This window comes from Leptosomus discolor, chromosome 12, assembly GCF_034619465.1.
Source record: "Leptosomus discolor isolate bLepDis1 chromosome 12, bLepDis1.hap2, whole genome shotgun sequence".
Taxonomy (NCBI): Eukaryota; Metazoa; Chordata; class Aves; order Leptosomiformes; family Leptosomidae; genus Leptosomus; species Leptosomus discolor.
Window position 1 is genome coordinate 2,560,088 of NC_141402.1, and position 24,156 is coordinate 2,584,243.

Consider the following 24,156-nt stretch of genomic DNA (forward strand, 5'->3'; position numbering starts at 1 on the left):
GATTTGCTGGAAAAAAGGAGCTGCGAGATCTACAAGTAAATATAATGCAGCTGTATCAGCTGGAGGTTAAGTCTCTCTGCTCCAAACCTCTAGGGTGTGAAGCTGGCACGGCAAGACAACGCGCCAGGGCACTCAGGTTTGGGACAGGGACATTCCGTGTCAAAGGTCTGCCCTGGTTTTGAAGCCTCTGGGGTCTGACGGGCACCAGACCCGCGGCTGCAGCCTGGGACACGCTTATTGCCAAGCAGGGACCGCCGAGGAGCAGAGCTGGGGAGTTCGGTGGCTTCCCTGCTCCAAGAGATCGCGAAGACCAGGTGTCAGCACGAGAGTGCCCATTTCCTGGCAACCTTAACAACAAAACTCTCCACCAAAGCCAAGCAGCCGCTCTAGGCCAGCAGATAGCAGGAGGCAGAATGGCCCAAGCAGCTTCCCCAGCACTGGCAACCACACTCCCAGCCTGAGAACTACTAGGAAATGTAAATTCAAGAGCTATGGGAATGCTGAGACCTTGTAAGCAACCGTGAATGCCAAAGAGCAGCCTTTATTGCAGCTGCTTGAGCACAGTAAGTAGGAACTATAGACCACCTTCCAAACTGAAGTGTTCATTGTATGTCCTGAGCTGAGCAAGGACCAACTCACGAGCCTGAATTGCCCATTTGGTCAGTGCTCGCTGCGCGGCCCCAAAGGAAACGTCAGTTGTCGTCCACACCGACAAACCCCTCAAGCTACGAAGCAGCGGCAGCGCTGCCGAGCCAGCGGCTGCACCTACCAACACGAGCTGCAGCGCTGGCAGCCACAGACCAAAGCCTACCGCGTTTCTATCCTTCGTTGTCCAAACTCTTTTTTAATAAAGACACCAACCATTAAGATGGGGGAAAGGTTACAGGTCGATCTGCCCTCTTTGAAAGGAAACTCTGCAGCTGCTCAAGGACCCTCGTCGCGTCTCGCTCGAGCTCTGCAGTCACACTTCATAAAAAATCTTCACAGACTGTCTCCTGGCAGTGTCACTGTACTTCCCGTAACACAAACACTTTAAAAGTGCCTCTAAGGCTTTTCCTTCCCTCCGGCTCTCACCCCTCAAAAGAAAGTCTTTGATTTAAAGGAGAATAGTACTTCTCAAGTACAGACCCGTCACTTGTTAATTCAAGTTCACTGATTGGCTTTACAGTCATTTCTTCCACTTCTGCTTTATATCTTTAGTCTTCTTAAATTTCTTCTGTTGCTTGGGTCCTCTTGCTGTTTCTAATTTTCTCTTCTTCTCACTGGGAAACAGGAACAAAATACCTGGTTAAAATACATGAGATTCCCATCCAGCTGGGAGATTTTTGTTGTGAAAGGGGGGCGAGGGTCTACATAGAAATGTGCTTGGGAGAAAATACTTCCAGTTTCTTGGGTCATTTAAACTGGTGCTAGAGAAAGCTCGAACAAGAGCATGTCCTGGATTTTCTAGTGTCTTCAGATTCTTGAACCCAGTTTGAATCCCGTAAGATCTTGATTTTTAGCTCTCGTCATTGCTTTTCAAGACTTCAAGTCATGTGTCCTAAAGGCAATTCATATGGGGTGTCTGGAATTTAGAGTACCTAGAAAAACTACTACCACTGGCAGTTCTGAGGGTACTAACTTGTTCCTGCCCTAGATTCTGACTAGAGCAAACACAACAGAGCTCCGATCTCTATAAGCACTGACAAGACTCTCTCTTTCTTGTAAAGGCTTCTGGAAACTCACAGCTTCCAGCATTCATGAAAGAAAACACGAATCCACAAAGGGTGGAATAGAGATCCCGTAATTACTTCAGCTGTCAGGCACCCCAGGAAGGAGAAATACGCAAGCAGGCAAGTCTCAGCAATAAATCCCCAAGGAAAAAATGAGGACAGACTCCATGCTGGGCAAGGTAGAAAAAAGAAGATGGATGAAAGGGAAGGAACTGCAGAAATGCAGACTCAGTATTTTGCAGGCTTAAGCTCATATTTGAAAGAATTCTTCCTTGAATTAGCATTTTCTCCAACAGGACTATCAGGGGCTCCCACCCCGCGTTAACTGGCCCATTTGCTTTGGGAGCGATGTGCAACGGGATTTTTCTTTAAAAGTGACCCAAGGGAGAAGTAGCACCAACTTCTGTGCCTGATCAGGATCAAGATTTAACCACATCAACAGCAAAAAGGTACAATAAACACCCAAGTTACATGAAGACAGGACTGTACTCCAGAGCAAGACAGAATTCCCAGCAGCAGTCTCGCCATTTGAGGAACCGGTGAGCCCCCAGCAGAGCTCTCGGGCGCTCACACCCCGATTCCTTCAGAAAAACCGAGCATCTATCAAGGACACCGGGTTCACGTTATCTGCGTTCAACTCTTCAGCCTCACGCTGTGGAAACCGCTGTCGTAAAGGCAGCAGGACAGCCCAGAGTATTTCAACTTCCTTCACCTTTTCAAGCTGACGACGGAAGCGTTCTGTCCTGCTTTGCTCAGCACCTCATCCCATTCTTCGTCGTCACCCCGGATGATGTATCTACGTGAGAAAGGTAAAGGAAAATCCAAGTAAAACTGCTGGCACAAAGGAGAAAAAATAAGGTGATTATATTGTCAGGCACACGCTACTCTACAAACAAAGCCACTGTGTCAGCACCCAACCACATCAGTATTTGGAAACAGGCACAAAACTAGACCAGCAAAGGGGTACAAGAGCTTGGCACGACTCTGTCAGCAGACTCGGTCCAAACTAGGTCAACAACCACCCAGAGCTGTCCCCACCCAAAGCTGGTCAGCGTCGAATGAAGTCCTCTCAGGAGCCCCTGTTGCAAACTGCTCTATCAAAGCCTCTCGTCAGAACAGCGGCTGCTATGAAAGCAAAAAATCAGGCCACGAAGGTTAAACTTCCCACAGCGGTGCTGTACCCTCCGCCTCTGCCCACGAGGCCTTAAAAGACCGACCTCCAATCACTGCAGCTTTAAGCCTGACAACCCCAATCAGATCTATGTTCACTATAGAGATTTATTTAAAAAAAAACCAACAAAACAACAACCTTGAGGGCTTTTCTTCTTTTCCTCCCTCCAAAAAAGGGGTGGTAAAGGAAGAGGATGCAAAAAGCAATGGCTTGTAAGGGAAAACGAGCTAAATTAGCAGCTGCTTAGACCAGCAGTGAGCTTGAATGGTACAGTTGTTCTGCACCAATCTGGGAAAACCTGAAGACCTGCACGTTTCTTTTGAAAAAGAGAAATTAAGACCACAATTGCTATTCAAATAAGCTCATGTTCTGTGCCCCTTGTCTGGGTATCCAAGCACCCTGGAAATCACATACAAATTTAACTAGGCAAAGCGGTCATGTAGCAAAGTTGAGTGGTTGCTCTCCATCTCAAGTTCTCAGAGGTTTAGAATAGACTAGCCCTTGTTCAGAAAAGGCTGAACAATACCTGACAAAGCCTTTTCAAATCAAACAGCTCTGTCTCTTCTGTTAGTTTTCTATAACCTGTATTGAAAAGCGTTCAGAACAGTCCCTCTCTCCTCATGGAGAACAGAAATCTATTTCTGGGCAAAAAAGGGACCATGGTCCAAAATGACAAACAGATATGTTACACCACCAACGCGAGAAAATGGAATTAAGACTTTTTAAAACTCTGATTCTATGGTTTTCCTCATGTGACTGACTTGCAAGTCACTTCAAATCACATCCATTTTTGTCCTTCCTTGGGACAAGACAACCAAGGATTCAAATAAGCTTTTATTCCTTTTCTCAGTTTTAACAGAGATCAGTCTAGAGCCAAACCAGACAACTTTCCTGGGACATCAGAACACTAAACAGGATTTAGAAGACAAAAAGCGGGAGGAGGAGAGAGAAAAGGTGGCATGTGTAACTCCTGCTGGTCCACAGAGAGAGACATCTGCTGACACTTCCAGTGAATTGCTGCTTCAGCAACTCGTTATCCTACAAACTGTCCGGCTCTGCAGCAGTTCAAAGGCAGCCATACCCACTGCAGTCAGTAAAAGCAGCTCTGGTTGGTTGTTGTTTTCCTGTTCGTTTGGGTTTTTCGTGGTTTTCTTTTGTTAAAGAAGTGAATATTAAAATTAGCCAGGTACTATTTGCACTCGAGTTGCAGACACAGCTAAGCTGGAGAGGAGACAACAAGACCGGGGTATCCTGGTTTGAGAAAATTAATGACTATTCCTAGAAGCACGGGAAACTTTAAAATTAGGAACAGTCCACAGCCAGGCAGCTTGCTTTCCTACTCCGTGTGACAGAGCTATGTAACTTCTCTATGTTCAAGATACATACCGCCCACAGCCAGGCTCCAGACTGACACATAGACACGCAGTAAGAGCTAGTGCCATGAATAAGTGACGGTTTAAGTGACAAGAGAACAGAAAATGCTGAAAATACCCACTGTTATTTCTCATTTAATGATGGTTTGAGGTTGTGACACTGCAACGGCAGCCTTGTGCACAAGCCTCAGCAAGAGGCACTAGTGACTCGGCACTGGAACGGGGGAAAACTGGATTTGAGACTCATACAGGTAAGTTCTTACTGTGTAAGGTCCATTTCCCTCAGCTTCCCCACTTCTTGCTTGTGTTTTTCTTGGAATTCCTTTGCGGCTTCTTCCTACAACAGGACAGCAGGACAGAAGGATTAAGTTCTAAGTGCAACAGTGACCGTGTGACAGAAGGAAAGCTCCTTCTCCACTGAAAGAGAAGCACATCCCCCCAAAACAAATACCAGATGATGCTGGGAAGCTTATCTCTTTTATACAACTGCATTTTTGTGTTACTTGTGTACATGTACAGATAACTCCAAGAACATCTGAGTAGATTCTGTGAAAAATCTGCATTGCAGATTAACAAAGCATGACTACGAGCACGTAACAAAGCTGTCAGGTTTTAACCACCATAAGTGACAGACGTGATGTGGAATTCTTTCTACCCAAGAAAATTCAGATTACAAGGCTTCTGCACTCAAGGGAACTCCATGAAGTGTTTACATACGTATCAAGCAGAAAGCTCATAATTACCAAGTCGTCATTTAAAGATTTCAGCGTTGGCTCCATTACAATGTCCTTTGTTGCCCCCATCTGCTCCTCCACAGCTTTTTCCTGGACTGTGTTGAACAACTGTAAATGAAGTAAGCCAATACATGTAAGACCTGCTGATGCTTCTTCTAGGTTATTGCTTTAAAATAAATAACAAATGCTGTCTGTCCCCATGAAACTCTTCTAACCTTGCAAATATTGTCAGGCAGCCTTTTCTTTCTGATGCATGTATCCCATCGTACTGAACTAAAAGCTCAAGGCCGCTTCCTGAAGGCAGAGCTACACACAGCTTTTATAAAAGCATAGAACTAAGATCAGTCAGCACTCGCTGTCACTCACATAGAGAACTCAGAGTTTACCACAGACTTCATTAATGCAGCACCATTTGATGAACATTTGCAGCCAAAAGCTGCATATTTATTTTTCTGTACGTTATTTCCTTCAAGATAACGATAGGGGTGTTATGCTGAGCAAACCACCTCTCCAATGAACAACCTAGGCCAGACTTTGCAGAAGCTTTGTTATTTATCCTAAACCTTGAGAACGAGAGGCCCCAGGCTCAGCAAGCAACTGCAAGCAGCTGGCAAGTGTTCTGTCCATCTCACCATCTGATAACTCATCACGGTACTCACTTTATCACAGACATCAGAGAGAAAGAAAACCAGATGCAAACCTCACCAATTATTTCACTGCACTTCAAATCTACCAGAAAAGTTTGGGTTTTTTTTTTCAAATCAAGCTGAATTGCCATCGATGCAGTGACCGATCGTTACCAAACGGCTCGGGCTCAGCTGGCACCATGGGTTGTACGCTCAGCATTTTGGTCAGGACATTTCAACATTTAAACACGTGACATGAGCACTATTATTTGGGAAAACACTACATGAATCAATGCCAGAAATACCTGCTGTCCCCACTGGGGTTTTCCCACCTTACAAAGAAGTTGGCAGTCGGTGACTTGGGACACGTTAAAGATGAACAGCTCTTATTCAGCTTTCTATTACTGCCAGGCTCAGTCCTGGAATCAGACTTGGGTCCAATACAACCACCACAAAGCTTGCCATGGCCCTGTTACCTGGACTACTTTGCAGACGATTCTGTTGAAGAGGCCCATCAGCTGACTGCTGGGCAGTTCCACCTCCTTTTCCAGTTGGTCCAGGGATTTATGCTGCAGGCCAATCCCTAGAAAAAGGGCCTGAGGAAATGACATGTATTTCCGTTACAGAGGCTTTCAGAGCAAGCACACGGCACCCTCTGTACCCCCTGCACGAAGCTTTGCTCGGGTGCACAGGAACACCCCGAAATGATTCTGCAGATGGCAGGTGCCATTCCCTGCTTAGTGCAGAGGAACACCTTTCTCCTGAAGCACAGTTCAAGAGCTGGAAGATTTTGAGGGGTTTTTAAGCCACAGCTCACACCACATTATAAGGCACGGAGTGCTTCACTGAACACACAACGGAATACGGAATTTTATTCAAAGCAAACGCTAAAGGCGGAAGAACGCTACAAGGAGGAGAAATCACGAAGAGGACTACAAAAAAGCCATTAACTGAAGGAAAGTCTCTTCTTAAAGATGACATGAGACAGGGAACTATTCCAAATATATACACAAAACGAGGTGAAGCACAGCGTGTTCCCACAGTGATACATACCGACTGTGCAGCAGAGAGAGAGATATCACCCAGCTGGTTGAGAAAAAACATCCTGGCAACGGCAGGTACCATATCCATGATGAGATGATAGTCCACCATGTTGCGAGAGTACATCTCTAATCTCTTCAGGTCATAGGGGATGAAAACTGATTCTAATTCAGCCCGGCTGATGGCTGATGGGCACAATAAAAAACCAACAGCGTCAAGACTGTTCTTCACAGCTATCCAGGACCTCTGTATTTAACACATTCCTCTTCATATCAGTGAGCACAGGCTAACGGCTACCCCACAGGTTCACTTCCCCACACACTTCAGAATTCAACACACCAGGTACAACACTGTTATTCAGGCTGGCTTGGTTATTCCAAGTCTTTTCAGACAGACATACATCCGCATGAAAAACACTGCAACTGTCAAAACAGACCAGCGTATCAACTTAAAGATGCCAGAGACTGACAACAGGGAGGGCTGAGAAACACCGTTTGCCCAGTCTTTAACGATCCTACACTGGTTTTGCTGTTAAAAGAGCTTTGTTCCCTTGTAGCAGCAACCAAAGCTCTTCCACCAAGACAGACACTAAAAACCCACGAGACACAGATTGCCAGGTTCTCCCACGAGGACTCCCCTCTGCTGGGCGTACTGAGAAAACAGCAATTTGCTTTTAAGCCAGAAGTGACTGTTGGAAGTGTCTTGTCTGGCCCCTTTTTTATACTGCCTGTGTGTTTCCCCCAGCAAGTGCTGGATTGAACCCAATAACATGCAGTTGAACTAAAGCCTCTCTCTTAGAAAGACATCACATTCCTATTTCCAAATATCTGATGACAACGTTCTTCCTAAGATCCTAAGCAAGCTGCTCTGCCTACTGACCCTTGCTTTTAATTCCTTATGGATTTGGCAGGTGTCAGTATCCATCTGTGTTTTGTCATGCATTTAGCTGTTACAGTCAGGAAGCCTCTAATTTTGCGTTACTTAAAGCTTCGATCAAAAAAGCAGAGGGAAAAAAACCAACACCAAAACCTCACCACTACCTGTTTTCCATGGCAGAAAATGTCCTCTTAGCTTTTGCTTAGAAATACAAGCATTTTGCTGGATAATGGAACAAAACACAGCAACTGACCAAGCGCAATTCATGCCACGTCACAAGAGACATCACATAATGCATGTATTTGAGAACTCTAATAAACCTACCCAGAGGCCTGAAACCGCAATCTCACTGAACACTGTGAGCCCGGGTACTCACGTGGTTGTGGCTGCTGTTTGATATTTTTGTTCTGTAGAATATTCAACGCCAACGAGGGAGAGAACGTGCTGAACTGGTAGGAAAGCAGAGAAAGGAACCGCCTCCTGAAATCTATAGGACAAGGTGATAAAATAAAGGACTGGAGAATAAATATCCCTGAAGATTCTTCTCGTGTCAGCAAAATCAAAGTTACCTTTCCAAAAGGCAGTAAGCCAAGGCTCCTGTTCAGTGTCCTCTTCATTCAGCATCTTCAGCATGATGCACGAATGCTCACCAGTCAGGTCATTCTAATAAACAAGATATATTTCCCATCGTCCCCATGAACCTTTTGCACTCTATGCTCAACTGAAGAAGGCAAAGGTCTTCTAAATCACCTGCTACTGCTCACCACTACCTACTGTGAAACCTATGAACATCTAGAATTTGGTAAATCCCAGTGCTGAGGGACTTTGGCTTCCTGAGGTAACCAGCAGTCACCAGTATTGCAAATTCCACGTACAGCTCACGAGCCAGAAAAACAGAAGAAAAATACACGGGAGAAACAGATTATTCTCCCCAAAAGTACTATAACTGCTAGTGCTGTTTTTTGCAAACACCTAGAAAAACAGGAGCAGTCAGTTCAAGGCCACTTGTGTATTTTATCAATAACCACACTGATAACCCTCAACAGCTGCACCTTTGCTCTGATTTTTTAAGTGCAAACCACTTAGCAGACCACAACCCTGAAACTATACTCCTCCAGGGAACTACAGGCCCAAAGAACAAAAAGCGAACATAAAAAACCCCCAAATGTAGCCTCAGAAAAACCTTCCTGCCCAAATCACATCTTACAGAAGCCAATGGAAAGCTGCCCAGTGGCTTCAGTAGGGCTGGATTTCACTCAGAAACAGTATGCCACTTACTGGTGTCTGCCTTAGGTAGACTGGCACAAATCCAGCACGTTTCCAAAACCTGGGGAAAGGAAAAAGAGAAAATGCACTGAGAATTATGGAGCTGCTGTGGTTAATACTTGTGGTTAAACGCAATCTATCTACCACACAGGATCAAGTGATGAAAAGGGAGCAAAAGTCTACAGACACCTCACCAACTGATGAAAATGAATGCTGACAGAAAGCAGTAACAGCAATCAACCTGACTGAGGTTCTTAGGAGTGAAAAATGATGACTGTCATATCAAAAAATGAACAAACTTCGAAAGACTGATAGACATGATGCAAGAGTTGTTGTATTTGATGTGCTTCCAGGGCCTTGTTTAAAACCAGACAGGTTTTGACCACTAATATCACAGACTCCAAAGGGATACCCTAGGGAGGGGCTGAAGATTTACAGTTTCATTCAGAGACTCGGCTCTTCTTCAACAAATGATGATTTTCACTAGCAACTTCCAGGTTTCAAGCAGTCACTTGTGGACCAGAGAGAATCCCAGACTGATCAGCAAAATCCTGCTGACAGCCCTTCCCATCCTCCTGTTCTTGCATCTTAGTTGTGAACTGATCCTACCATTCATCTTGCCCAGTAGGAGGAGGACTGGTATAAAAAGCCCTGCCGAGACCAAACATATGGCAGCCCGGTCAAAAAGCAACTGTCACTGGCAATGGACGTCCACAGGCCGTGGGACGACAACCCATCAGCTGCACAGGTCGCTGCAAAACTTCAGCAGGACGCCCTACCTGCGCCCCCCAGCTTCTCCCTACCCCACTATTTGTCCTTCTTTTATCTATCCCACCACCGCTACCAAATAATTAAAAAGCAGTGAAATACTTTATTCTCTCCCTTTGCCCCGAGAGGGATCATTCCAATAAAGAATGACACCTGAACCATTTGCTTTACCATCTGCAAAGATTAAGACTATTTCACAATAACCATTCAGTTCTGACGTCCCCCTGCACAGCTGAACAATTCACCATCCCGTTTTGGCATGAACTTTGCAGGGCACTTGCCATGGAACAGAACGGGCTACGGTCTCTGGATCTCACATGCCAAACGGCCTGTAGCCATCTAACACTGTTCTGACTGGGTCAGGCACAAATTGGCCTCTGCTGCTCTTCTGCTGAACTCAGTCTCATGTGCTCGTACAGCACCCTAGGTCCTCTGTAAGGGGCGGGGTAGGCCAGCAAGGAATCAAGGTTCTAGGTGATAAATGACTGGTTTGCATTTAGGCTAGCAACAGGAAGAATTCTGCTTTGTTTTGAAACTGTCTCCTAAAATATGGATTCACAACTTCCCACACTATGGCTGAGAAAGTCTCAGAAACCTAAGTATTTTACAGAACTTGACAATATTTGAAAAGTTTGCACTACAAAGTTGTTTTTATATAAAACTATGCTGTAAGATGGAACTAAAGCTTAAGAAAAAAAATAATAAATTATTTACTGCTGCAGTACCTCAGTCCCTCCATGGCAAGGAAACCAAGAAGCAGCTGCAGTTGGTGGTGAAAAGCATTTACATCAGTCAGGAAACTAACAACTAGCTTCGAAGGCAGCAGCAGCTCAAGTTTCTGCAGGTCCAAGGAGGTAGCATTTAACTTCTCCCGACTTACCACAGGCTGTTCTTACTTCCCTAGCCTGGCAACACTGAGCAATTAAAGCTACTGAACTGTTTAGAAGGGTCACAGAGACAAGCAGGGAATGAGTTTGCCCTCAGAAGGGGTTTGAGGAAAAACTATCCTGAAGGACGCCCTTAGGACCAGCCCTACTGTACCTCAAAAAAAGGTCTGACAGGAGAAGCAGCCTTGGAGCTGTCCCAGTTTTAAAAACCAGGTGAAACATGCAGAGATAAAGAGTATATCCAAAGGCTAAAATATCTGCATCTGTATCTATACACCACATTGTTAATCTGTATTATATTATATTATATATATATATAAAATCATAATAGATATAATTTATATAGTTATATCCAAGGCTAAAATATCTGCATCGATATCGATACACCACATTGTTCATATATATTATATTTTATTATATATATAATCATAATAGATATAATTTATACAGTTCTATTTTTGCACTGGATGTAACTAACAAATAAAATAATGTCTTACTTGAGTAATCTTGGTGTTAGGCCATAAGATACCCCTAGATAGTCTAGGTTTTCAGCTTGTCTTTCGCTCAGTTTGAGAAGTAAAGGAGGCAAGTCTTTCCGAGGTGTCACAACCTCTTCTAATAAACTAACAGTCTGAAAAAGCAAGTGGAAATGAGTTAGTAGCAATTCTCACAGAAATCTGCAAATTATATCTCCTATTCTGTACAAAAAATAAATACAAGTATTTCCTCCTTACAGAGGGAAACCATTATCGAGACTTAAAGTGAAAAACGAACATCTTGGCACAACAGAAAATACAAAGCAAAAACCCGTACTGAGCTCCATACCTCACTGCTTACAGTTGCAATTTCTTTTGGCTTTTGAACAGTTTTTTCTTCCAAACACGGGAATTTGCCTTCATAGTACATCTGCAGTAAAGTCAGAGCTCTGCTGCCATAGCCCATCTGTGAAGCAGGAACAATACACTATAAGCAAAAAAAGGTGTCTATTTTTTAAGGCAGGGCAACCACATTCTGCCCTTACAAACCCATCAACAATCATCAGGGCAGAGATCACCCCCTCACTGCAAAAACGCATCTTCTTTGCTACACAGCAGCTCCACGGAGAGGGACACTACAGGACTGGATGTCCGAAATCACAATGAGGGCCCAGTTGGTAGTTTAGGACCGTGTATTAATTCTTGGTGCTTAACTCCGGCACTCAGAAAACACCAAACAGCAGCGGGAACATCTGCTAATCTCCCAATAAACATCACTGGGTCTTGGCTGTACGCTGCTGCTTGGACAGCAAAGCCCCCCAGCCCCCTCTGACCACTTCTGGGCATCTGACCTCATTCCGTTCTTACCACTGGCTCAGTCCCCAAGCTCAAAATGCTGAAAACAGCAGCAATTGAAACATTTGCCCTGGTCTTGAATTCCACCTGTACAGCCGGTGGTAGCGCTCACGGTACCACCGCTGACCGTTCACAATAACCGGGCTCCAAAATACTTTACCCCCTGATAATCCGGATGAACCGCAATACGAACAACGCGCCCACCAGAGAGGCCCCCGAAGTCCGGATCTTGGAACTGCGTAAGAGACACCAGTCAATGTAAAGAGCACGGACGGGCACTCGGGAGGTAAGAAATAGGGCTGAAACGTATCTTGGGGGTGAGCACACCGCCAAATTATTCACCTGCTCTGAAATGGTCCAGGGAATAAGATCACCAGAAGCTTTCTTTCCCCTAGAAAGGCTGTTCATGATAGACTGGCGAGAGATCTCTCCCTCCAGGCACACCTGCCAGAAAAGGTAAAAGACCATTAATACAGAAAAAGCGTTTTCTCCTACAGTGACTCCACCACAGCAGAACCAAAATTCAGACGCAGTTGCCGAGTCCGTGATGCACTGTTGCTGTTTCATGGGACCTCTGCTCTGCAACACGATGAGCAAACATGTACGTGGCAGGCTGTCCCGAAAAAGGGACAGGAACAGGCTGTCCCTAAAAGCCCCGTCTCAAAAAGCACGCCAGCAGGCCAGGCAGGCACATCTGACCCAGCAGGCGTTACGCTACGGTGCCGCAGAAGCCTGAAGAGATTAAAGCATTGAAAGGGCTCTATGCATTTCCTGTGGTCCATCAACAGCAAACATAAAAGCTTCTCCTGCCCGTATTTCTCTATAAATGTCATATATTTTTCTTGTAAATGGGGCTTTTTCTGTTAAGAAACAGTAGATTTAACTAGCTGCATGGAACACAGATGATTAAGAATCTGTGTTCTTAAGGAAGGAAGCATATAGTCAGATACCCAACAGTCACAGGCTGAAATACTGCTGTATCTCCAAGCACGTACACCTGAGGAGTTTGTACTTTTGCAGTTCTACTGCAAATAAAAGGAAGGCTAGAAACGTGGGACAAGCAGAATGAACCGGTGAACCAACTCTCCTTGCAGGACCAAGTCATCTCCTGAAGCAGTAGTTCAGCTCCTCAGAAGGCTTCTCAGCCCAAACAGGTTGTGGAGACTGGGAGGTCTGTGTCAAAGATCAGCACCACAACATACTTACACAGCAATTAGTGTTAATGAAAGAAAGTGGGGGGGGGAGAAAACGGCCTTAATACACTGCTGTAACACACACAAAACCACAGCCCTAAGGCACCATCTACTCCTCGACAGCACACGGCCGTCCGACAGCAGCGTACTGCTTCCTCTTGAGCAGTTCACTTCAGACAGATGCTGCTCTCTTACCTGGACAACAGCAAGTACTTCTGGTAATGAGTTCTGGGTAGGGGGAACAGGCGGCAAAAGGCAAAAAAGATGATGAGCAGGTGCATCAGACAGCATCTGGAGGTCATTGGGCGAGTTCTGGAGGGTAAAGACATCAGGAAGTTGAAAAATTATTCCATGAGAAGAGCTTCAAAGTCCTGTGTAACGTTAGTAGCTGACTTCTAAACAATCCTCCATCTTCTGAATTTAGGGCTGTTACGGAACTTGGAACTGGGACAATAGGACACAGGCCACTTCACAGCTGTTCCACTACCAGACAGCACCTGTTTTTTTCAAGTGAAATCTCTTGCTCTCATATGTATGGAACTGAACTTTCCGGATTTATATAGCTACTTATCTCTTAATCTACCAAACCTTCAATAATTTCTTTTGAAATGTCCAATATTTTGTACTCAGTACTTCCAGACTTCACCACTCACATTTACTAGTTATCCATGGTCTTGAAACCTTCAGACAAATTATTACTCTTTTCAGTAGTACAACAGTTACTTTAAGGCTACCATAATACAGTAAAGAACTGGAAAAGCGGTTCATCGCCGATACGATCCTGACAAGCTTGGAAGCTTATACAGAATTTAGCCTCCAGACAAAGATATTCCAGGTATCTGTAAACCCAGTTTATTCAGCCAAGACCAAGGCAGAGATCTTCTCGGAGAAGGGAGAATACAGATCTGTACACAACAAGAAGCCACTGAAGCCATTCACAAAACCTCAATTAGGTTAATTTGATTAGACTGTCCTAACAAATGCTGCTCCCTCCACAAAACTCCGAGCTGAAATTCTGATAGAGGTAGCACGAAGATGCTTTACCTTGTAGTGTGAAGCCACGTAGAGGGCCATCAGTCTCTGCAGAAAAACTTCCGATGCTCTGTGGTAACAAAAAAGCGTGTCTCTGTTTACATAGTACCTAAACAGAGGGGTCAAGGGAATAACCTCCTTGGAAACACGGAGAAAGGTCCCAGTTGGTTTAGGGGTAATATCTTCAATACGGCCTTGGGCTACACGCTGGCTTGTGCTCTTAGACTCTACAGCTCTGCCTACAAGAGCGAATGACTGGGCAGAGCTCACAGCTTTCACAGCCTTCCTCTGTAACGCTAAACCTTTGGTAAGGCCAACAAGGACTTCCCTTCACTCAACCCTTCCTCAGGATTGTCTCTGCAGTAAAACTGGAGTTTGGTAACGCCTTGGTAACACACACCACCAGTCCTGTAAGGCAGCGCTAAGAGCTCAACGCCAGAAGTGTGGTCTTAAAAGATCACGTGCTGAGGTTATCCCGTCAGCGGGAGAACCCACTACTGATCAGTTTGAAAAAGCCGCCTTCACCTGACAGCAATGTATTTTGATCAGAGCACAACAGCCGAGTAAGGATACAGGTCACAAGTCTCGGGCAGCGGGCAGCCAGAGATGATTCTGGTGATGCTGAGACAGTCCAAACACAGCAGATCATTCAGCCACTTCTCAACGGGGTCACCAGGGGCGTATCTGATCGACTCATGGAGGGAGACTTCATGCAACGTACGAGCTGCAAATAGATTTCAGAGAAGAACATCTAGTGTTGGGAGTTACAACTAGCAAAGAGTCCAAAGGGACCAGTGTCCTTTGAAGGGCTCCCAGGAGATCAGAAAATTATTACTTATATAGCTTTCATCCCTTAAAAGCCTTTACATCTGAAAATCATGAGGAAAAAAACAGAGGAGAGTTCATTTTCCCATTCCACTACCTTCCTGCAGCTGCAGAGTACACAGACACATGGGATACCACCGGGCTTGCCAGCCAGCAGCACCAGAGATCCCAGTTACACATCGCAGTCCAGAATACAGCGGTACCTGAGGTGAGTTTAGCTGTAGCTGTGGATTTGTTCTCCGCTGTCAGGGTGACTTGGGTTTGTGCACTCTGTTGACGGAGCTGCTGAATGAGCTTCAGCGATAGCGATCGGCCAGTACCCTCATACCTGAAAAGCAGAAGACAACAGTCTGAAGCAAAGAACCACACAGCAATTCTGAGCTGCAGAGAAGCTCCAGCACAGAAGGAGGCTGTCACCCTGCAGAGCTACGCGCCACTCTGAGGCCTGGGAGGGCCCCAACCGTCTGGGCAAACTGCTGCCTTTTGATGTTGTTGCGCACGCAGGACAGGGCAGCCTCCCCTGACACGTTCTCAGTCTGACCATGCTGGAAGGAAGATGTCATTCTTCCCTCTCTCCTGACAGACTGCAGAACCCTGTTTATGCATTTGCTGCTTGTAGCAGAGCAGAAGGGGTGAGAGTCAAACACTTGACGAATCCACAGGGGAACCAAAAGGGAAGCAAGAACTGACTCTTGGTGATTTTAAGGAGCAGCTCTGTGACAGATCCAGAATCAGCAGGAACCTGACGTAACAGTGTGTAACAAAAGAAGTACTGCAGATAAGAAATAGCCCGCTGGCACTTGCACAACTGCTTTCCCAGGCAGACAGTTGCTGCTCCAGCCTTACCCATTGATTGTAGAAGCCATGAAAACAAGGTAAGGGCCTAGCAGGTTCTTCACCAGGGGCAGAGGAATGGCGGCAGCTTCGTCAATCACGACAAGTTCAGCTTGACCCAGTTTCACCGAATCAGCAGGGTGTATGTACTGCAAGGAACGAGAAGACACCGTCATTGTCAACTACAGCTTGTCTGAGAATTAGGGAAATGTCAAGAGTTGGCAAAGATGGAGCCCTGAAAAGCTGTTTGTTGTCCCTGTTCTCCGGGACCATTGAGCCAGAGATGGAGATGTGAAAACAGTCAGGGGAGGGTTCATGTTACCCTAACAAGGACTGGGTCACACATCTTTGTTATTGACATTTCCACACAAGTTTATCTGCAGAGATCATGAAAATAAAGGAAATCTAATCACTAGAAACACATGCTCTTTCTTCACTGTTTCTTTCACCTTCCTTCGCTTTTGTTTCAAGAAGAAACCCACACGCCATTACCAAGGGAGCTTTGTAATCTACAAGTTATTCACAGAAAGAAATAAGGTATTTTGTGAAAGTCACTCACCAGACAGTAAGGTCTGCCTTAAAGTAAATGCAATTGGGGCAGTTACACATCACGTAAAATGAACGTGCTTAATATCAAAACAACTACAGCCTCAGTAAAGCCAACAGTGAGGGCAAAAAGTAGAAAGGCAAGAGCGCAAAAGAGGCCACTTACCTGAATGGTCTGTCTGTGCTCCTTGAACACATTCACTCTGACAACAGCCTTGTTAAACTCTGGATTTAAAGACTGAACGATCTCATAGTCTAGATGTTCCTGAAAGAAAACATTGTTAAACAGTATGAACAAGCCAAGCTCTAAAAAAAATATAGTTTACCGTTATCATCAAAATAAGCTAAGAGTACACTGTTATTTCAGGCTCTAGATAAACCCTTACAACAAAAGCTTCAGAGGCCTGAGAAGTGAGAAATTATTTACTTACATTAAAAACTATTTCACAAAGAAACTGATTTACCCAACTTAAAAACAGAGAAGGAAACCTAACTGTACCATAATGTGCTTTTACAGAACATTACTAAAAAGGCTGGTAGCTGATGTATGTAACAGAGTCACAGATGAAATGCAAACCCCCTCCCAAACAGGAATGCTGTGAAGTATTGTAAATTAGTCTGCTCTCCTTACCTGATACTGCAGGGCATCAAAGCCTTTAAATATGAACTCAAAGAGAGTGTGAAGGTTGTCAGGGCTTGGGGATGTGACAAAAATATTGGAGTAACTGCATAGAAAAATAAAACCAGAGTGTAACTCTTTTTCTAACAAATTTTACAAATACATAACAAGAAGAACATTTTCTTTATACGAGGGGTCGATTTTACCTAATAACCAAAACACAGCAGATTCCCTTAGACGCTTATCTCACATTATGTGAGATTATTTTGATTTTTAAAGTTTTTTTATTACTATAAAACAGAAAAACTTGAATATTAGTGTATGCAGCAATCAAAAGATATAAGCAGAATAAAAAGGAGGGCTGTAGGACAGGAAATTACAAGTATATTAAAATCCTGCCTTTTTTTTTTTTTCCTCAACTCAAGGATGCAAATAAAGCCTGGGAGATTGGGTGGGATCACTCACCCAAAAGCTACTGCTCCAGCAATAGCCAGTCCCAAAGCAGCAGATTTCCCACGTCCCCTGGCTGCTGTTAATGCCACGGTGCTCCGTAGAGTCTTCTCAGAAATGGCTTCAATAAATTTCAGAACTGCTTTTGCCTGATGATCAGAAAAGACAACAAAAATCAGCTGGTTTTAAGTTGCTTTCAGCATTGCTTACACTTACCACTGCCTGCCTTCCTAGAACAGGAAAATAAAGACAAGATGGGAGAGATGAACATTAAAACTCAGAAAAATAACGAGCAAGAAGTGGTAACCTTGACCCACCGAGTTCTTGAAATTATTCAGGTCAAAACACAAATCAACCATCAGCTGTTGATCAGAGTACGGCAGTTGTCAATTACCACCTCCGTGCCACTGACCACAGCGTGTATTCAGTGAGACAGGAAGAGGAAGGAAGGAGGAGGAAGACAAACATATCTGGGCACTGAGAAGACCTACGATAAAGGGGCTTAAGCAGTGAGAGCTCCAGGAGCCACCAGGCTGAACCGCACCTTCTCACTGGATACTCCAAACCAGGAAGGACAATGGCAACAGGGCCTTCCTTCATCTGCGCTAGTCAGTGATTCTCAAGTTGGAGTGAAACAAAGTCTAAGGGAGGCAGGAGTAGGGGCATATTAAAACACGATATGGATTTTCAGCTTCTATTCAGAACCAAACTGAACAGAAACTTCAAGTGAAGTTTCCTGCTAATTTCAAACCCTGAGAGCTCATCATCTTTTTAAATGGGGACTTCTCCACATCACCTTCCTGTCTCCATTCTAGTCCTTCCACTTATTCTCAACTTCATCCCGAAAATCACTGATATTGTCACTGAGCATCCACGCCCAATCAATATTTCAAGGCAATTCTCTAAGGGCACATCCATCACTGCTCACACTGCGATGTGATTACATGCAAGATGAGACACAAACACCCGTACCTGAGGTCACTGGTCAGGCACAGTCTCTCAGATTTAAACACCATACCAACCTGATCCAGGGTTTTACAGCCATCCACCAAAACCCCCACAGGCTGGGTATCCTGCAAGCTCTCCTTCAGCTCCTTCAGCTCCACGTCCTGCGGCCGAAGCCTGTCTTCCTACAAGCACAAGGTTCAGCGCAACAGGATTAGTAAAGGACACTTCAGCACCATTACACCTTTGTGATGTCTTCTGGTATCTTTTATCAGGCAGAGAAAGCCATCTGAAAGGAAACGTGACCACAAGTCGCATATAATCCCTGGAAACAGGAAAATTTAAATGGCTGGACAGATATTTAACACTCCAATTTTATCATGTCTTCAGGAGAATGGTTACACGAGAGGTGGGTATCCTGGCTTCCCCCAGCTTGAGGGAAAAAAAGGAAAGGATTTTTCAGCACATGGTAACTGGAGAATGGCATTGCTAGGAAGAAGAGACCATGGAGAAATGTCCTGAAGAATTTAATTCGTTTTTCAGTCTTTGGGCTGTACCAAAATTTTACGATCTTTGTTCCACCTGTCGTACGAGGCGTACCTATTGCCATGCAGGGGGAAAAACTACTGCAGCAGCAAGAGACCAGTTTTCAAACCAGCACCAAGATTTTCAAAGCCAAACAAAAAAACTTGGACACAAAGGCGATCCATTTTAAATGGGAATGAATTCTGATTTTCCTTATTGTCACTTAAAATTCCAAAGGCATCAGTCTATCCACCCAACAGATAAGCATCTGTGCTGCTGCTGTGTCACATAACGCCGCCGTGTCACATAATGCCTGGCTTATATTCAGCGAACGTTTCCCGAGATGTGGCACATGTAACGGAGAAACTGCAACAACTACCGCAGCCTCTAGGTACGAGGTGTCTCCTGAGCTTGTGATATACTTATTTCCAAAGCGTCTTCCCACCCTCCAACCATCAAAAGGTCTTTTTATTTGTCTCATCCCAACTGTCCATCAGCTCGAAATTTCTCCATGCACTTCTGAAACAGCAATTAAGCTCTTCCTCGCTAGGCTAAATAGCAATCCAGCAAAATCAGTAAGGCAAGCACAAAAAAAAACCAAAAGCTGTGACAAAAAGAAAACAACCAGAAAAGAAAACACAGCTTCCCACGCTTCACCCACACCAGGTATAATTTTTGCAGACTGTTCTACTTCCTCTCTGCAAGACAGTTACTTGGCATCAATCAGGGCGAAAGGAAAGCTCCCTCTTTTTTAAATCTTTAACACACCAGGGTCAACTCAGACCAATTTCTCCCAAAGAAAAATGGCTGATACTGCTTACTGACCTGTGACTGCGGTGGGACCGGTGTGATGTTCGCAACATGACTGGAGATGGGCAAGATGTTCAGCTGATCATCAATCACGATGCAATTCTTGCATGAGGCCAGAGACAGAATGAACCTGAGCAGTCAAGCAAAGACAACTCAGTAAAACCACTAGCAACCCAATTGCATGTTGGTATTAGTTTAGACTCTTTTCTAAACCCAGACATAGTACTTACAGCTGCTTACAGCTGAGCTACGACAGCCTGACAGAGGTGGCAGAACCCCTCTGACCATAAAATCAGGATCACCTACAGGTATCCACTTACCAGGACATCTCCAAAGACGAACACTAACTACACACGAGCTACCAAGAGAACATTTAAGTGGGAGGCAGCTGCATAAAAGCGTTAAGACACGAATGCACAGCAATTGTGACAAGCACTGACCCCAAAGGACCGCAGTCAGTGCTGGCTTATTCATCCTTCGGATCGCTGAGGCCACATAACCCCCCGCATGCTAAAGATCCATCTCTGCAGTTTTCCTATGCCTAGAGCTAGGGCTCGCTCACTCCGTGAGAGCTGCTTGTTCTGGGTGACAGAAGCAGAGGAAACACCTTTGCAAGACACTTCTACAAGCACAGAGGGTACGCCACGCTCAGCAGTTTTACAGTCCTGCAGCAAGTATCTGAACTCGGGTGCATCTGGAGCTTATGTTTCTACAGAGCGTTTGAAGAAAGGGACTCAGAAAGTTTACAGATTTGGGCCTCTTTGCATATATCCCTTGTAACATACACCAAAATTCCGTTTACAGTTCCTCCAACAATGAACCTTATTTATTTCCAGAACAGTACGTGTCAAAGCAGCCAAGAAGCCCTATTCCAATGCCAACCTGCAGGATGCTTGCCCAGCGTGAATACACAGATGCTTTTCTTGGGCACACAGCCTAGATCCTTTACACTCTTAATAACTTACCTCTCATTAAACCGTCCTACCACGTCCTGGTGTGCCTCTGTTCTGTACCGAGAGTGTACATCCTGAAACGAAAAGAGAAAGTCAATCTGGAGAAGGAACAGCAGTGACAGCGACATGACAAGACTGTTACTCATGGGACAACCCAACTTCTTTTCCTCTCTTGTAGATTACAGTCTTGCTTTCCACCAACACGACGTCCCAGACAGGATTCTGATTTTCTGTTCATTGTGAAATATCTACGTTTTCCCAATACTTGTTAAAAATGTACTTTTCCCACCTATAGTTTTCACAATGCTCTTACTTATTCTTGCCTGAATTAAAGGTCAACTCTGACAGGTACAGAACATTTCAACGCCTCAGGGATGCTAAGGAAAAACAGTCTATCACCATAACGCACCCACTAGTGTTCCCACTAATGGAAACAGTTCCTGCTCTAGGTGTAAGTACACTTGGTATGAGTCATTCTTATCTAGACATATATATACAGTAGTCGTGAAGCTGATCTCACCTAGTAATGAGTCACAAAACATTCAAAAGGTCTATTTTTTACTTAACTTTCTGTTACATGGGCAGACAGCATCGATACTTTCCAAAACGATTGTGAAACAAAAGGGCACAGTTAACAGTTGTGAATGAATAAGGGGCGTTTCCTCCTTGAGCTCAGCAAGACAGGGAGGCTGGCAGAACCGCCCAAGGGCGAGACATTTAATCATAGGCGAATGAAGGAGCAGGACAGATGATGGCAGGAAGAGCACAGCCCATAACAAAAGCAGAACTTGGCATCGCCACCATGGACCTGCTTATATAAACCAGACACTTTTGGTCGAACATACCATGGTCATCGTATAAAGCTGCTTCAGCGAGTTCATCGTTCTCAGGAGAATCACCACAATTCCACCCCCTTCTACTGTTTCAACGGTTCTCGCTAGCAGGTTTGGAGTCAAGGCTTCAAAATCCTAGGAAATAAATCAAACTTCCAAGTTGCCTAGAGTTCACCGGCACACTTAACACCTACTAAAAGGAGCAGAAAAGCTAAATGTGTTATTTCTCAAAGCTTAATTCCCACTTAACATTTGCATTAACCAACATCCCATTCAAATTCTACCAGCAAGGCCAGTTCATCCTCACAAAACTTGCAAAAGACACATAAGGCCACCTTCATTGAAATAACATAGGCAACAAATACTACTCCTGCAGCATAAACTGAAATCAGTTGATACTGATGCAAAGTCCTTTTTAAGTCAAAAGCTTAACTCCTTACCTGAAGCACACACATGCCGAAAGTATTACCGAGGATCTTATGAGTTTCGTTGTAATAGCAGTAGCGAATGTTTGTGGCTGCTATAAATAACTCAAAGGGATCATCATCCTTTACGTTTAGAGTTCCACTTTTAATCTTCTTCTGGAGTTGTCTCATCCTCTTCTTCCGGTGGCTGCAGAACAAAAGCATACAGAAGGGTTTTTGGAAAAAGGTTTGAGAAAAGTGCATTCAGGCCTACGTTCAAGTCTAACTGGAAGTCAGAGCGCAGCCTCCAAGGGAAAACATCTTGGCTCACACCTCCTGCTTACACGGTACCTTCCCACGTGCCTTCAGCCCAAAGCAGTGGACATCACACAGAACCAGCTCTTTTTGCAAGAAACTGCCTGGTTGGAACCACGCGGTGTCAGGCAACGCTTCCTTCCTGACTGTGTGCAGATCGTGAACATGCACACAAAGCTAAGAATTACAATTTTAAACACTTTTTAAAAAAGAAGGCATTCTAATGCTTAATCTGCCTTCAGTCCTAAATATTACTCAGGCTAAAAAGATGAGGAATTAAAGTTTTGGCCTTTTCAGGTTAAAGAGGTAAGGGAGAGATTGGTCGAGGACAACAGAGTCAGCGTGAGAGCTACAGAAAGGAACCAGCAGCACCTAGTGCTGATGTCCGCTGTACTATGGCAGCCAAATTTTAGTTCTGGCAAACCAAACCTCCTATAGCTCCTCCAAGACCTCGTCTTGTTTCTCCTTACAACCAAATCAAGCAACCTGTGCTCAGTGGACCAGTCACAGGCAGGGCTTTTGCTTCGCACACAGAGCAGCGACCGCAGCACGAGACACAAGAGGCCTCTTACCTGCTGAAGCCCAGCTCCTTTTTGTAACACCACAGCACAGAGGGCCTGGCCTTTACAGTTGCTTTAGACAACATGTGATGAAGTATAACCACCTGCCAAAACACAGAAACATTTGTGAACAACTGAACTCACAAGCTAAAATCAAAGAGCAAAATATTCTTCCATGCTTGATTTTACAGCTCTGTTGTCTACTGAGCAACCCTGTGGGAAACAGAAAGATCCCTTAACACGTTGTGACAATGACAAGATTTCATTTCGAATTTTAATCCTGTAGCAGGTTTGGCAACCACCTGTACATTCGAGAAGCAGGCCTGCCGCTTTGGAATCCGACCCGTCAGTGAAAATACCGAGGCTCAGGATACACCCGACTAGAACTCGCCCGCCCAATTCAGCAGTAAATTGATGACAACTTTCTCGTACTGCCATCTAATCAACTCATTGTTTTCCAAGTGGTTTTGTAACTAGTTTGTTTTACCTCCCCAGGAACTGGAGCTAACTGAACTGACATATCCTAAAACGTTACAGTTTTGCCGTGCTGTTCTTCCCCTTCCCACTCGAAAAAAAGTCTCGAGTCTCGGAAGAGAAAGGAGTTTAGCGGTTAACTTCTTCCGTACGACACCAGTCCACGTTTCGGCGTGGTGACATCTGCAAGACGCGCAACACACGTCTCCAGTGCAAAGCTGTAACGTCTTACACCAGAGATGAGGCAGGGAAAAAGCTCCTGCTAGCCAGAACGTTACATATCTTCTGCCCCAGCTCAAAAAAAGGCCCTCCGATTTGCCTGTAATCGCCTTTATTTAACGATCGCGAGCTTCTCAACAGGAGATGCTGAAGGACAAAGCCTCCCAAACCACTTCTAACGCCCCTTGGCGGGGCAGTCTCCTGCCGCTCGCTGCGAGATGCCATCGCCTCGTTCTGGGCGGCTTTTCCCCGAGGAAAACGCCAGTCCCAAAGGGAGCACAGGTCAACCGTTCTCCAAAGGCCTGGCTCGTCGCCAGCACCCCCCGCCCCGCCGGCAGGGCCAGCCCCTCCGCCCGCCGGGAGAGCGTTACCTGGTCCTTGCCGCGGTCGCCGACCACCACGAAGAGGGCCCGCTGCCGCTCCGCCACCCCATTCTCGATCAGCACCCGAATGCGGTTGTCCACCCTGCGGCGCTGCATGGCGGCGGGGCGCCGGGGCCTTCCCCCTCAGAGCCGCCCCTCAGGCGGCACCGCGCTCCCGCCGGCTCGCGGCACGCACCGCGTGGGAACGGCGCGGCCCTGGGCGCGTGCGCCGCGCACCGCGGCAGGACCCCGAGGCTGCCCGCGCCGTTCGCCTGCGCCGCGCATATATATATTTTTATGTTTTGTTTTGTTTTTTTTTTTCCCTAAGCAGAATTTAAGCCGGTTTTCCCCGTGAAAAAGTCGCGGTGGAAACACACGTTGATCAGCGCCGCGGCGGTGCCTTTATCAACGTACAGGTTTCGCTGGGTTAACCCCTCCCTGCTCCACCGTCGCGTCCATGAGCGGCCCCGGG

The 24,156-nt window shown here is 45.4% G+C and overlaps 1 protein-coding gene across 1 annotated transcript; it reads right to left on the minus strand.

Annotated features, from left to right (window-relative positions):
- Nucleotides 1-837: 837 nt before the first annotated feature.
- Nucleotides 838-23,801, minus strand: NAT10 (N-acetyltransferase 10). The gene is made up of 28 exons (XM_086472076.1): nucleotides 23,694-23,801; nucleotides 22,642-22,733; nucleotides 21,791-21,962; nucleotides 21,363-21,485; nucleotides 20,530-20,591; nucleotides 19,580-19,694; nucleotides 18,307-18,414; nucleotides 17,300-17,433; nucleotides 16,847-16,940; nucleotides 16,382-16,480; nucleotides 15,682-15,818; nucleotides 15,039-15,163; nucleotides 14,584-14,734; nucleotides 14,023-14,119; nucleotides 13,174-13,290; nucleotides 12,128-12,229; nucleotides 11,946-12,020; nucleotides 11,280-11,396; nucleotides 10,952-11,085; nucleotides 8,812-8,860; nucleotides 8,103-8,196; nucleotides 7,910-8,020; nucleotides 6,670-6,842; nucleotides 6,093-6,212; nucleotides 5,000-5,098; nucleotides 4,520-4,593; nucleotides 2,425-2,508; nucleotides 838-1,262 (listed from the first exon to the last, which is right to left on the minus strand). Exons 1-28 carry the CDS (start codon nucleotides 23,799-23,801, stop codon nucleotides 1,169-1,171), a joined length of 3,060 nt encoding a protein of 1,019 aa, XP_086328202.1. The 3' UTR covers nucleotides 838-1,168.
- Between the last annotated feature and the right edge of the window lie 355 nt (nucleotides 23,802-24,156).